Raw genomic sequence first — 15,677 nt, 5'->3', positions numbered from 1 at the left:
CAACTTACAGTTTTTATATTTCATTTAACTAACCTCCAGAATGCTTTTCAACTTACAGTTTTATATTTCATTTATCTAACCTCTAGAATACTTCTTTCAAACTTGTAGTTGCCATATTTCTTTCATCTGACTTCCAGAATTTTTATTTCCAACCTGCATTTGTGATAATGAGAAACCCACTTGAAATAAAAATGTATCTCAAGAAAACTGGTATGGGTATTAAAACTTTTATTACAATACAATGGAGAACAATGTTTCAACCTTCTTAGATCATCTTTGAGTTAACAAAGAATACTTCTTTCTAGGTTACAAATTTCATATTTCATTTATTAACCTTTAGAATACTTCTTTCCAGGTTACAGTATTCCTATTTCATTTATCTAACCTCTAGAATACTTCTTTCCAGGTTACAGTTTTCATATTTCATTTATCTGATCTCTAGAATACTTCTTTCCAGGTTATAGTATTCATATTTCATTTATCTGATCTCTAGAATACTTCTTTCAAACTTGTAGTTGCCATATTTCTTTCATCTGACTTCCAGAATTTTTATTTCCAACCTGCATTTGTGATAATGAGAAACCCACTTGAAATAAAAATGTATCTCAAGAAAACTGGTATGGGTATTAAAACTTTTATTACAATACAATGGAGAACAATGTTTCAACCTTCTTAGGTCATCTTTGAGTTAACAAAGAATACTTCTTTCTAGGTTACAAATTTCATATTTCATTTATTAACCTTTAGAATACTTCTTTCCAGGTTACAGTATTCCTATTTCATTTATCTAACCTCTAGAATACTTCTTTCCAGGTTACAGTATTCATATTTCATTTATCTGATCTCTAGAATACTTCTTTCCAGATTACAGTTTTCATATTTCATTTATCTGACCTCTAGAATACTTCTTTCCAGGTTACAGTATTCATATTTCATTTATCTAACCTCTAGAATACTTCTTTCCAGGTTACAGTATTCATATTTCATTTATCTGATCTCTAGAATACTTCTTTCCAGATTACAGTTTTCATATTTCATTTATCTGATCTCTAGAATACTTCTTTCCAGGTTACAGTATTCATATTTCATTTATCTGATCTCTAGAATACTTCTTTCCAGGTTACAGTATTCATATTTCATTTATCTAACCTCTAGAATACTTCTTTCCAGGTTACAGTATTCATATTTCATTTATCTGATCTCTAGAATACTTCTTTCCAGATTACAGTTTTCATATTTCATTTATCTAACCTCTAGAATACTTCTTTCCAGGTTACAGTATTCATATTTCATTTATCTGATCTCTAGAATACTTCTTTCCAGGTTACAGTATTCAAATTTCATTTATCTGGTCTCTAGAATATTTCTTTCCAGGTTACAGTATTCATATTTCATTTATCTAACCTCTAGAATACTTCTTTCCAGGTTACAGTATTCATATTTCATTTATCTGATCTCTAGAATACTTCTTTCCAGATTACAGTTTTCATATTTCATTTATCTAACCTCTAGAATACTTCTTTCCAGGTTACAGTATTCATATTTCATTTATCTAACCTCTAGAATACTTCTTTCCAGATTACAGTTTTCATATTTCATTTATCTGAGCTGTAGAACCTATTAACTGAATAGCACAGTTTTTTCACTAAAACTTTATTATTTGTCATTTATGTTTTCTATACTCAAACATTAATTGTAACAAAATGGTTATTGTAAAGTGAACTCCAACATTTAAATTATGACATAAAATTAAAAAGACCTGTTTAGAATGACTATAGATTGTAACAGGTAGTTATTCTAACAGCTTCAAGCATCTGCTTTATTTAATTTTATTGTTCTATAAGTTATGTTTAGCTTATGATAAACAGTTAAGTTACATCACATGGCAGCAGCCCATGTGTATTCTTTGAAGAAAGACTGTGAGAAATCTTATTTCATTTTTTCCCCCATTTATCTTTTTTCATACTTAATAATTTCGTAGTTTTTACATTATAGTTACTGTTGTTAAAAATATATATTAAATAAAAAATATACACATAAAAAAATGATACATTTAGGCTCTCTGCACTCGTGTGCATGATTTAGTGATATAATGACATCTAAAGACAGAGTAGTGATGAAATTTACTGAGAGGAAAAGATGAAGATGAATATACCCAGCAAGCTTCAACTGTATGACTGCTTCCATGAACTAGACCACTTTAGAGGAAATGATAAAGGTCAAGTTGTGTACTGCATGTCATAATAAGTAGCTTCTGTCATTTATTGCTGGTGAAAAACATAATTTAGGAATAACAGATATGAATTTTGAGTACTGTTTACTATGTCTTTACAACACTAGATATGTTTTATTACCAGTAAAATGTTTTCACTGTACTCCATAGACATAAACCTGACTACTGTGCTTTACTCTTTAATAATTCTCTTAATATAGTCTTGAATATGACATGTGGTTTTGAAAATTGCATGTTTAATCCATTTCACTCTAAAATAGCAAAGCCACTCGTAACTAGTAGTGCTTTTCATTGCTTGTCCAGTAGATTATATTGTGCTTGCGATGACTGTCACTTTATATTTCTAATTTTGACTGCTTGTTGACTGTTTTATTACCAATATACATAATGTTTTGGATTGATCAAAAATTGTAATGTTAACATTTCTTTTCTTGTATTTTTAAGGTGTAAATATTTATAGTTTTCTCTGTAACTTCTGAAATATTCTGTAAAATGACACTCCTAGAACAAACTGGTAACTAGCCAATGCAGTTGAACATGTATTTATTTTAATAAAAAATTTCTCAAACTAATTAGTCACAAAAGTATTTTTCTTTCTACATTAAAGTGGTAGAAACTGGTCCAAATGGAATTCCTTCTGCTGATTGGAATTGCAAAGAAACTTTAACAAAACAAATCTTATTAGCTATTATGGAACATAACTGAAGTCTCTCCTACTATGGACTGATCACAGCCAGTTCTGTTTATAAGCATGAATTATACTGTTTGAAATATGAATGGCAATACAAAGAAAAACCTAAAATTTAATATACATGGTGAAAAGTTGTCCCTGTGAATGGTTTAAAAATTTATAACTGTAAATAAACATATAAATCGTGCATAAGTGATAGTCTGAAGCCATGTTGCTTAAAAGGTTATAGGTTATGTTTTTTTAAATGATGTTCTATCCTCTGGTAATACTGAAATTTTATAAGCTAACAATTGTTACAAAGGTAGTTATTTTACATGTCTGAATATATATTTTTTCATAGTGTCGGTACACACTTCAGTACACCTATCCGTATGCTTATTACCTAGAGGCAGGCCCTCGAAAAGAACTGGTAAGTAGTTAGAAATATTGTTTCTACATCTAATAAATCATATTTCTTCCATAAGTAATAATGTGTATCCTTTATAAGAAATCAGTGAACCTTTCTTCTAGAATCAGATTTCGTCATTTTGATATGCTACCAGTAAAACAATGGTTCATGTCAGTTATTTTAGGCATATCGATGTATTGTAACAGTGATGGTCAAATCCTACTATCTGACACACCAGGTACTGGGCTACATTTCATCTAGTTCATCCATTCAAAATGTGCAGATATAGTCCTTCTGAATGTTTGTATAAAATACTTAAAGAAACAAGTAGCAAAAAATAATGCCTGGATTATTATTAAATTCTTCATTTTAAGAAAGAAAGGTATATTTAAGACTGTAATAATTTACTATGAAGAAGTTAGTTCACCAAATGTTGAAAAAAATTTTTTTAAATATATCATAGCCATTTTTTTCAAATATTGTTCTTTATTCATGCAGTTTGAATATCAACAAGCCCAGTTAGAAGCAGAAATAGAGAATCTTTCGTGGAAGATAGAAAGAGCAGAAACAACTGATAGGGGGGTATGTACATCATGATGTGAAAAAGCTCTGTTACTACTGTCTGAAAACAAATGCTCCCATTAATGGTTTTAGTAATATGAATGTTATTTATACCTCATGTCTTTTACAACACAATAAAGTAGATGGAGTTCCATTCCCAGTAACATACAGAATGTAATCGGTAGATAACCTGCTATTCATATTGTAAGAGAAAAGTTGGTGATTCTTTAATAGAACCAAAGCTGAAATTGTTTGTAAAAGGGGATAGGACTATTTCATAATAACACATATGTATATAACATGGCTATTACATATTCTGACATCAGCATAATCATATGAATCATACTAACTTATTTCAGTAGCCTAGGTTTTCACCTCGCTAAATACTGTTGTTAGTAATTCACTCGTTATATAGATGAACTGAGTCCTATCTTTATGACTGTTATATAGATGCATCGAGTCATACCTAACCACCATCATTTTAACCTATTCAGCACAACCTTACCTAAGATAAAGTTACACTTAAGCCTAAACAGCACTAATAAGTCTCCTTTTGTGACTTCATTTATGCAGCAAATGATTCCATAAATGTAAATACAAGTCACATGTTGTTGTTTTTCTGACTACATAGCTTTTTAAGACAAGAGAAGCCAGGCTGCACTATGGTCATCTTTAAGGTGTTTATAAATGCTAAATAGGTAAATAGTTTAGTAGGGCTGATAATAATAAAAAAACAACCAAAAAATGTGACTTGTATTTACATTTTTTCACCATTTGGTTGATTACTATGAATTGATGTAATCATTTTCTGAATAAATAAAGTTACAAAGAGAGATTTATTTGTGCTGATTAGGCTTAAGAAAAGGAAAGAAAACTTAACAAGAAATTTTTTGATCTATGAAAAGCAGAAGGTTTATGAGAAAGTTTTAGAAGATGTAAGATAATTTTTAATTGTACATAAATAGATGTGAAATCTTCTACAAAATGATGATGAAATTATGTAAAATAAAATGAAGGCACAAGTCAAAGCATTGGACCAGTTGAGACTAAATTAAAAGTATACAGATGTTGGTAGAGAGCTGTTTGTTCTGTTGTATTATATTTATTGTACATTTAAAGTAGCTCGTCTTCTTTGCAGGATTTAGAAAATCAAATGGATATAGCTGAAAAGAGAAGAGCAACATTATTGAAGGACTTCTTATCTGTCTGATTGGTTCTTCCACTTCACTTTTAGTTGGATTTTTTCTAGCAAGTATTTTTGTAGTAGATTTTTTCTCACGTCTCACATTTTGGTGAGACTGCTCATAATTCATTCAATGCTTGTACAGGATGAGACAAAACTTTTGCACAATTGGATAACTGTTTAGTAAAAGAAAAAGAAAAAAGTCTAAATACTGCTAAGTTACTGGTGTCTTTACTCTGCTATCAGTTGAAAGGATATTTAAAAAAAAATGTTTATAGGAAAAGTAACTTCAGATATTATAAGAAGTAATTTATATGTAATGAAAAAATCTAGTGAAGAGTAAACTTTTAAAGGGTTGATATGGCTGTCAAAAAAATAAACTACAGTGTATTTTTGTTTCTAAATTATGATTCAAGCTGCAAATGTATCCCATCTGTATGTGAAATAATCATATAAGAAACTTCAGATTAAATGAAGCTATGTAAGTATCATAACAACTAGTAGCCTGCATTGTTTTGATATGTTATAGAATTCATGTATTAAAACTGTGTATATGCAAGTAATTAAGTAACTGTTAGCTGAAGTTCTAACAGTACCCCTAAATCCTTTAATTATTTGTATGTAAACTCTTAGCTGAACAGTGGACATTGGGTAAACATTTTGACAATTGATAGCTTTTCTTTCTGAATACGATTTGATATACCTTACCAAAAAAAAAATACATTAGAGTGAAAGATTGATAGTTATTTCAAATATCATAAAGAAACTTCTGAATGCAACAGACAAATTCACGTTTTAAGAAGATGGAAATCTTATAAAAAACAGACATATTTCGAATCTATGTTCTCCTAAATTAAAGGAAAAGTTAACACCAGGCTATGAACAATATTTAAAAGAAGTTTAAGCAAATGGGCTGAAAATTTTTAAGTACCCCTGGCAGATCTCTTAATAACTTGTATTCATGACAGTTAGTAGGTTAAATTCCTGTCTTACAACATGGAAAATTAATCCTACTTTTCTTGGTACAGTGCAGGTAGTGTAGAAATTTGGTATGTTGTAACAAAACAAAATTGGTCTGAAATGTATTAATTCATGTTCTGTAATTTTGAGAAAGTATTTGTTATTTATAGTAACAAATTTTCATTACTAGTTGAACATGTAAATTACACCACTTTTGTTTGCTTATGCTGATCTATAAGTTTGTCTTAAAAACAATTATAGAGGCAAACAAAATAAGTTAGAAATGTTGGTGAAACAAGTTTCAATATTATATAATTGTCAGTACTGTTTTTTTACTTTTTAATAAAAAAATTCTCTTTAAGAAAGGCCTCAAGAAAAATTGTATTGGTTTTCTAATCTTTGAAAGATTCTGTGTTAAATTCATGCCATAAATACAACTTGCTGTGTGGCCATTGGACACTGGATAAGTTGTTCCATGATAGTCTATACTGCTAGACCAACAATGAATGTAATAGCCAATGAAGTTCTTGTCTCATCTTGTAACCTTTTGTGTACATTTGTTGTATATTTTCTGGAGGAGAAGACAACAATCTCTGGATAATGTTCTTACAGTATCTTTCACGAACTTTAAAGGAAAAAATAACATTTGTAAAGTTGTACGAAACACCTTTAGTTCATGATTCCGATCATCCATGTACAATATTCTTTCTCCAATCTGCCAATAGACTCGATAGGAATAAAACTGCTCTTAAAATAATGTGTACAACTTTATTGTTGTTTATAATATTTACACACACAGTAGTAGTTAATTGTAATTTTCTTAAGTTTTATAATACAACCTTATCTGTTCTTGCTTCTCCTTACTACAGTCCATCCTTCTTCTAACGGGGCCTCGGAGTTAGGAATTGACTGTACTGGTGCATCACTTGTTGTGTGTTCCAAACTGAGGTTTTGCATTTGTTCTGTGACACACTGAGAATTATTGACTCCAATCTAAGGTCAAAGTTTAAAAAAAACTTTTAATGTTAGAAAATTGTAATATTTATCTGAACAAACCCACAGTTGTCACATGTGGACCATTAACAATTATTCACAAAAATACTCTTAAAAAAACCATCTTTTGTTTGACAGAATGCATACAGAGTTATCCAGTATACTGTATGTAACAAAACATTTGAAAGAATTCAAGTAACTTTTCAGTTTTGCAACAGCCTTTCATATACATGGAGTTGTAAGCATCTGAACAATGAAACTTTCACACAAAATAAGCCATAGTTTTACAGGCACTGTGTTACTAAATAATTTTATTATAATAAAACTGGTAAGTCCACCTAATAATATATTTATTCTTTATTATTTCTTATTTAAAAGAAAAAGCTTTGTTTAATGTTCCAAGGTTTGTCATACGTTATTAGAATAGTATTACGTATGAAATTTTACTTTTGTTTCAAACTATTTAGATGTCATTTATATCCTTTTGACTACCTTGACAGACTAGGTGTTAAAATAATTGGCATTTACTAACAAACCTTTTTAGACTAGTAAGTTATTTATAACTGTTTTAGAAATCATTCTTATTGTAATACACGTTTTATGTAGTTTTGGAATTTAATACCACGTTACTTTAGATACTACCTTAGAATCACTGACCCACAGAGTACGTGATTTTGGAAGATTCTCCAAGACAAGAGATTCATGACCTTCTTGACACCATCGATGAAACTGGCACAGCTTTCTCGATATCTACACATAAAGACAGTCGACAAGAACGCTTGATGTAATGACACTGTGTAAAAATAACAAGTACATTATCTACACAAACCAACTAAATGAGAGAAACATTAATACTTTAACATACCTCTTCTACACTGCCATCATCTGCTAACATAAATAACAAGTACATTATCTACACAAATCAACTAAATGAGAGAAACATTAATACTTTAACGTACCTCTTCTACACTGCCATCATCTGCTAACATAAATAAGTACATTATCTACACAAATCAACTAAATGAGAGAAACATTAATACTTTAACGTACCTCTTCTACACTGCCATCATCTGCTAACATAAATAACAAGTACATTATCTACACAAATCAACTAAATGAGAGAAACATTAATACTTTATACTTTAACGCCTCTTCTACACTGCCATCATCTGCTAACATAAATAACAAATACACAAACCAACTAAATGAGAGAAACATTAATTATCTGCTAACATAAATAACAAGTACATTATCTACACAAATCAACTAAATGAGAGAAACATTAATGCCTCTTCTACACTGCCATCATCTGCTAACATAAATAACAAGTACATTATCTACACAAACCAACTAAATGAGAGAAACATTAATGCCTCCTCTTCTACACTGCCATCATCTGCTAACATAAATAACAAGTACATTATCTACACAAATCAACTAAATGGGAGAAACATTAATACTTTAACGTGCCTCTTCTACACTGCCATCATCTGCTAACATAAATAACAAGTACATTATCTACACAAATCAACTAAATGAGAGAAACATTAATACCTCTTCTACACTGCCATCATCTGCTAACATAAATAAGTACATTATCTACACAAATCAACTAAATGAGAGAAATATTAATACTTTAACGTGCCTCTTCTACACTGCCATCATCTGCTAACATAAATAACAAGTACATTATCTACACAAATCAACTAAATGAGAGAAACATTAATACTTTAACGCACCTCTTCTACACTGCCATCATCTGCTAACATAAATAACAAGTACATTATCTACACAAATCAACTAAATGAGAGAAACATTAATACTTTAACGTACCTCTTCTACACTGCCATCATCTGCTAACATAAATAACAAGTACATTATCTACACAAATCAACTAAATGAGAGAAACATTAATACTTTAACGTGCCTCTTCTACACTGCCATCATCTGCTAACATAAATAACAAGTACATTATCTACACAAATCAACTAAATGAGAGAAACATTAATACTTTAACGTGCCTCTTCTACACTGCCATCATCTGCTAACATAAATAACAAGTACATTATCTACACAAATCAACTAAATGAGAGAAACATTAATACTTTAACATACCTCTTCTACACTGCCATCATCTGCTAACATAAATAACAAGTACATTATCTACACAAATCAACTAAATGAGAGAAACATTAATACTTTAACGTACCTCTTCTACACTGCCATCATCTGCTAACATAAATAACAAGTACATTATCTACACAAATCAACTAAATGAGAGAAACATTAATACTTTAACGTACCTCTTCTACACTGCCATCATCTGCTAACATAAATAACAAGTACATTATCTACACAAATCAACTAAATGAGAGAAACATTAATACTTTAACGTGCCTCTTCTACACTGCCATCATCTGCTAACATAAATAACAAGTACATTATCTACACAAATCAACTAAATGAGAGAAACATTAATACTTTAACGTACCTCTTCTACACTGCCATCATCTGCTAACATAAATAACAAGTACATTATCTACACAAATCAACTAAATGAGAGAAACATTAATACTTTAACGTACCTCTTCTACACTGCCATCATCTGCTAACATAAATAACAAGTACATTATCTACACAAATCAACTAAATGAGAGAAACATTAATACTTTAACGTACCTCTTCTACACTGCCATCATCTGCTAACATAAATAACAAGTACATTATCTACACAAATCAACTAAATGAGAGAAACATTAATACTTTAACGTACCTCTTCTACACTGCCATCATCTGCTAACATAAATAACAAGTACATTATCTACACAAATCAACTAAATGAGAGAAACATTAATACTTTAACGTACATTATCTACACAAATCAACCTCTTCTACACTGCCATCATCTGCTAACATAAATAACAAGTACATTATCTACACAAATCAACTAAATGAGAGAAACATTAATACTTTAACGTGCCTCTTCTACACTGCCATCATCTGCTAACATAAATAACAAGTACATTATCTACACAAATCAACTAAATGAGAGAAACATTAATACTTTAACGTACCTCTTCTACACTGCCATCATCTGCTAACATAAATAACAAGTACATTATCTACACAAATCAACTAAATGAGAGAAACATTAATACTTTAACATACCTCTTCTACACTGCCATCATCTGCTATTGTGTCAAACTCATTATTTAAAATTTCACCGATGAATTCCTCCACTTCATCTGGTTGCAAGTCTACTGTAAATATATATTTCAGAATGTAGTTAGATATCTTTACAGTAATACATGTAATTCAGAATTTTCACTTAAGCCATAAATGAAAAAGTAACATACAGATGTGTTACATAGCCAGTCAACTGTTTACCAGTTCACAGTTGACATTGTTTAATAACATATGCAATACTTGTACAAATTTACTACTTATTACATTTTTAGATTTCTTTGTGATATACAAGGTGTCAATAAATTATTCACCCCATTGTAAGCCACTATAAAATCCTCTATTATATGAACTATCATAAAACGATTTATGCCAACTAATAACACAAGAAATCTTCGTTTTAATTAAGTAAACTACTTCAGTTCAGTCAGTAATTCAGTAAACTTCCATGTGAGCCTCATTGGTAGCACACATAGAACATCAAGAAGCACGTCTTGCATGGATGTTCTGCGAGATAAAAAAACAAAGTTGTTGTGTTACTAATTGCTGCAAACCATTTTGAGATAGCTTCTATAATGAGATAACTGATTTATGGACAACCTGTAGTTTGAGAAACAAACATACTTACAGTTTTGTAGATTTGTTTTTATTTAAAAAAAAACCACACAGTTTTACTGGAATACAACAGAAATAACTTATAACTGCCTTTATTTAATTGTTCATCAGGTTTCACTTAATGTAAGTAAATTTTTAAACCAATTTTATATGCATTTACACACCTTTGTGATTTTTCAATGCACATTAGAGAAGTTATTTAGGCCAATAAGTCCTAATGTATGTAGTGCTAACAGTGATGGCCTGCTCAGGAGAGAAAAACTTAATACGTCTAACACCTTGTTTTGTTTGTAACAAACATTCCTACAATGTAATAGTTCATATAAAGTATTAAAAGTAAAACCAGGACTGTAAGTGTGGTGTAAGATTTCCTACTAGCAGTAATATCAATATTTTTATCATATTGTCCCAGTATTTGTCTCTGGATTATATACTTGAACCATGACATATTTAGCTGTTAATGTTGATAACAGTTATAAACTGAGACATATCCTACCATTTAATATCTGTCTACAACAAACAGTTTTAAAGTTCAATCAGATACCCTGTATCTTTCATCCCTATTAACACAGACCTGTAACTTCATAACAGGTGTTTACATTTTAGGATGGGATTTTCCACAATTTAGTTATGTAGCTTTCAAAAATATTACCTTTTTTTTATTGTGTGAGAATGTTTTACAAATTGAGAAGAAATAAAATACACTTACTTCCATCAAATTATTATTTAATTTAAAACATTAAACATTTTTATTATGACACCTGGATTCTAGAATAATGGATAAGACTCACTTCATGACTGGTCTGAAGAAATCTATAGCCAGCAGTTGACAACATTTTAAGCACAACAGAATGTGACCCAATTTCAATGAAAATAATTCACTTATGTAGAACTATTCAACTTTTTGTGTAAAATCTGAACAATAGAGAAAAAATTGATTTTTTTTTTATATTCAGGACACAGGAATTACTGTAGAGTATGGAAATATTTCAAGACTATTGTAGGCTCGAGTAATCAGCTGATGCAGTTCTATTAGTTTATCACTTCTCAAAGCTGAAATAGAAACAAATACATCACACGAAGACTGAAAAACTAATTGGCTAAAATTAATACACTTATGTGGAAGTTACAATTGAACTGGCACTTTTTTTGTTAAAAATATTTTAATTTCATCCTAGGGGTCACTGAATGCCATATTATACCAGAAAAATATTCAGAAAATTCACAACACTAATTTTCGTGTTCAGACAATACACTGAAAGTAACCAAAGATTAAAATTGTATGTATAAAAAACATTGTGAAATAAATGTAAACTTTAAAATACTAAATACAAGTATATGGTAAAATGAATACCATTTTCTGTACGTTTTTAATCAATAGTGTAGTTTTTTGCCAAAGAAATAGGTTTTCACAGTTTCTTATATTCAATACTTTGTAAAAAGCAAATTGTAGTTTGTGTCCTACTTTTCATACATTAATCCTCTACAGTGAAATAATTAAAAATGTTTAATTGGTAGAATAGCAATGTAAATTTTAGACTCATAATTTTGAAACATGGTACAAAAATAGTTTAAATAAAAATTTGTTACATCAAAGTTTATTTACATGCATACATCTTGTAAAGTTCAGATGCAAATAAATTAGTGTACATTGATTTAATAGGAACCTATATAACATTTTCCAATGTTCTCATACTTTATAGATTACATTTAATGCAGTGAACTCAACTATATCTTATTAATTACCAGCATAGACTCCCCTTTTGTTCAAAATCTCAGCATTGAAATAGTAATTTACAAAAAAATCCAAGGAATGACAACATTTAAGTTGAATAAATTTGTCTAATAGAAACTAATGTAATCCTTAAATAATTTCCCAATGTGGAATTATTTATGCCATAAATAAATACATGTATATAACTTCTGCACTCTAAAGAAGTACAAGCAGTAAGACTATAATAATGTAATAATAAACTACTGCTTTAAAGAAAATGAAAAAATTCAAAAATATATAAAAACATGATACACATTTGACAAGCCAAAGGTAGCCCAAGATATTTAATATTGAAATGGACAATCTGAGAATACATTAATTTGTAATAATTTTTGTTCATTCTATTTCTTGTCCTTACGAATAACTTTCATATATACGCACTACAGAAATTGCAGTCAGGAAAAAAGAGAAACTTAAACTTTATAAATTAAATGTCATAAATAAATTCTACATTTAGCAACTGGCACATAAAACTAAGTTTTAATTAACTCTGGGTAACTAACTTCATTAAAATCAGGTGAATTAATTAATCAAAATTATGATTAAAACAATTAATGTCCCCATAACAATCAACTAATTTAAACTTTGCCCTTATATTTCTAATATTTTTAACTGATTCAAGCTCATTTGATTAATGTCACAATAAAAATAATACACCAAATAATTATTTTTTTAATATTTTTATTTTCAATTATTGCAACTGCCCAAGTCTTGTTAGAGAAATTAGTTAAATGTAATCAATTTCAAAATTACATTAATTGCTTATGGCTATTTATAATGCTTGCACTAGGTTGAGATCTTACCAAAGATATTTAATTTACTGTAGTCTAATCCAGTGGTTCCTAACATTGTTCTGTATATACTAGAGTTAGGCCTTTAAGCCAGCAGTATACACCCTTGATAGTATTTGTGTAAAAAAAAACAACAACTTAAAGAATGGTTTACATTAATAAAAGGGTTAATCAAAAACAAGTAATTGAAGAGTGAGATAACAGTAAATGAGAGATGATTGCTGGCTAATAGATGTAGTAATTCACAAAGACTGCCCTTTAATTTTCAGGTGAGGGGTTTGTTTTCCCTTTAATGTTTTCAAAAGTTATCACAAGCCCCAAATGTACATACAATACAAGTTTGGGACCACATTGCATCCTTATAACTACTAGTAACAGACAAAATGGGCAATAATTACCATTATCATGGAAATACTGAACGGCAACATCAGCAAGCCATCTTTCTTTTTCTCTGGCATAAGGTCCTCCCATCCCATGTTGAATAGCAAGCTAAAAGTTTGGGAGAATAAAAAAAACAACCACCTTTTTATAGGTATTTCAATTGCTAGTTTTCAAAATTTGTCATCCAAATACAGTTCTAAAAATGTATGCACTCAATTATAATAATACAAAACTTTATCTTTTGTTCAAACTAATAAGCAATACTTTCCCAAAGCACTTTTTTAAAAGTTAATGAGAGCAAAAACTAGATGCTTAAAACAAAAATTTAAGAACATAAGAGGGTGCATCATCCCTAAAACTGTTGGAACTAACATTGAAATTTAGGAATTTTGGTCACTTATTATTTTAACTGTCATTACGTATGTAACATTACCTTATAAAAGAATAGCTCAAGAGTTGGCAGTGGGTGGTGAAGACTAGCTGCCTTCCTTTTAGTCTTACACTGCTAAATTAGGGGTGGCTAGCATAGATAGCCCTTGAGTAGCTTTGTGCAAAATCAAATAAAAACAAACAACAACTTCTAGACCTCATCAGGTTTCTAAATTGTTGATGCATCATACTGATTGTTGGTTGATGAATTTGTTAAATACATACAAGTCACACACAAGGAAAGTAAGAGGACAAAAAATGCCATCAATATTGCAATTAATTTGTTAATTACTGCTACAGTTGGCTATATTATATTAAACAGAAAAAAACAAACTTTTTTTTTGGTAAATGTTTTTAGTGTTGCAACAGGCAAAAACAGACTATATACTCAATATATAGTTCCCAATGGTACTGAATTGATGATTTATGGGTTAATTTCATCTTTAGTGTAAAGTAATCCAAACAAAGAAAAATCACTTTAAAAATGTAACAAATGATACCAGATGCCCATACATATTCAAATGAGAGGTCAAAACTAGATTGACATGTTTATCTATAAAGCAATAATCTATTTCTGTTAAATATTAACATGTCACCACAAAGTTGAGTTTCTTGGTTCCTGGTAAAATATTTAAGAAAGAAAGCACGATAATATTAATGATAAGTTCAAGGTGACAAACAATTAAATCTTATCAAGTTCTCTTCAACCATCTCATTTCTAAAGCACCAAATAGATTTATTACCAAAACTGGATGCTGTTTTAATTTCTATCCACTAAAATTAATATTATTAATCGTCTTCATATTACAAGTAAATTTCCAAAGAAAACAAGTAACTTCCCTAATATGCAAGTTTAAAGGTTTTTTTTTATAATACTAGTATTAATATTGTTTCTACCTTAAGACTAAGTAATAAGGATAGGTCTCTCGTACATGCAGAACTAATCGCTAACTAAATTTAAATATTTTGACATTCATAAAGAACCAATCTAAACCGAAAAAAAAAAACACATAAAACTGTCCTGTAATATCAAAAAATTCTGAAATACGTACTTGAAGAGCCGTCCAATTAGTAAAAACGGTTCTAACAGCAGCGTGAAACACGTTCTCACTTGCCATCTTGGCGTGGAACGACATCTCATGAGGGATTGATAAAATATTTTAAAAATAAGTTTTATTTCAAACTCTTATTAATGAATCCAAAATATAACACTTGTTTGATTAGTTTTTGTCTCCTGTAACATACATACTTATTTTGAATTTCGCGCAAAGCTACTCGAGGGCTATCTGCGCTAACCATCCCTAATTTAGCAGTGTAAGACTAGAGGGAAGACAGCTAGTCATCATCACCCACCACCAACTCTTGGGTTACTCTTTTACTAACGAATAGTGGGATTGACTGTTACATTATAACGTCCCCACGGCTGAAAGGGCGAACATGTTTGGTGCGACGTGGATTCGAACCCGCGACCCTCAGATTACGAGTCGAACGCCTT

At 29.9% G+C, this 15,677-nt stretch overlaps 2 protein-coding genes across 11 annotated transcripts in view; one reads left to right on the top strand and one right to left on the bottom strand.

Moving 5' to 3' along the window:
- ari-2 (E3 ubiquitin-protein ligase ari-2) overlaps positions 1 to 6,773 on the top strand; it is a 47,702-nt gene extending 40,929 nt beyond the window's left edge. For all 8 annotated transcript variants that reach the window (XM_076480416.1, XM_076480419.1, XM_076480413.1 and 5 more), the window contains 3 exons: positions 3,265 to 3,333; positions 3,811 to 3,894; positions 5,012 to 6,773. In XM_076480416.1, coding sequence (XP_076336531.1) covers positions 3,265 to 3,333; positions 3,811 to 3,894; positions 5,012 to 5,083 — 225 coding nt within the window. In that variant the 3' untranslated portion in view covers positions 5,084 to 6,773. The remainder of the gene's footprint in view (positions 1 to 3,264; positions 3,334 to 3,810; positions 3,895 to 5,011) is intronic.
- On the bottom strand, positions 6,771 to 15,372 carry LOC143239401 (pre-rRNA-processing protein TSR2 homolog). 3 transcript variants are annotated; one of them, XM_076480423.1, is made up of 5 exons: positions 15,235 to 15,372; positions 13,771 to 13,861; positions 10,178 to 10,269; positions 7,667 to 7,759; positions 6,771 to 7,009 (listed from the first exon to the last, which is right to left on the bottom strand). In XM_076480423.1, the coding sequence occupies exons 1-5, from the start codon at positions 15,316 to 15,318 to the stop codon at positions 6,857 to 6,859; spliced, it is 513 nt and encodes a 170-aa protein (XP_076336538.1). In that variant the 5' UTR covers positions 15,319 to 15,372; the 3' UTR covers positions 6,771 to 6,856. The 3 variants fall into 3 exon arrangements, with proteins under 3 accessions (XP_076336538.1, XP_076336537.1, XP_076336536.1); XM_076480422.1 differs by having other exon boundaries at positions 7,652 to 7,759; positions 10,178 to 10,266; XM_076480421.1 differs by having other exon boundaries at positions 7,652 to 7,759; positions 15,235 to 15,371.
- Between the last annotated feature and the right edge of the window lie 305 nt (positions 15,373 to 15,677).

The sequence above is a fragment of the Tachypleus tridentatus genome, chromosome 13, assembly GCF_004210375.1.
Source record: "Tachypleus tridentatus isolate NWPU-2018 chromosome 13, ASM421037v1, whole genome shotgun sequence".
In the NCBI taxonomy this organism is placed as follows: Eukaryota; Metazoa; Arthropoda; class Merostomata; order Xiphosura; family Limulidae; genus Tachypleus; species Tachypleus tridentatus.
The sequence above is the reverse complement of the archived record's forward strand: the minus strand, read 5'-3'. Positions and strand labels throughout refer to the sequence as shown.

Excerpts from the sequence above, each read along its gene's own strand:
- LOC143239401 (XM_076480421.1), bottom strand. The coding sequence starts at position 15,318 with ATGTCGTTCCACGCCAAGATGGCAAGTGAGAACGTGTTTCACGCTGCT. Across the intron at positions 13,862-15,234 it reads CTAATTGGACGGCTCTTCAA|CTTGCTATTCAACATGGGAT; the intron begins GTACGTATTTCA and ends CCAAACTTTTAG. Across the intron at positions 10,270-13,770 it reads TCAGTATTTCCATGATAATG|TAGACTTGCAACCAGATGAA; the intron begins GTAATTATTGCC and ends ATATATTTACAG.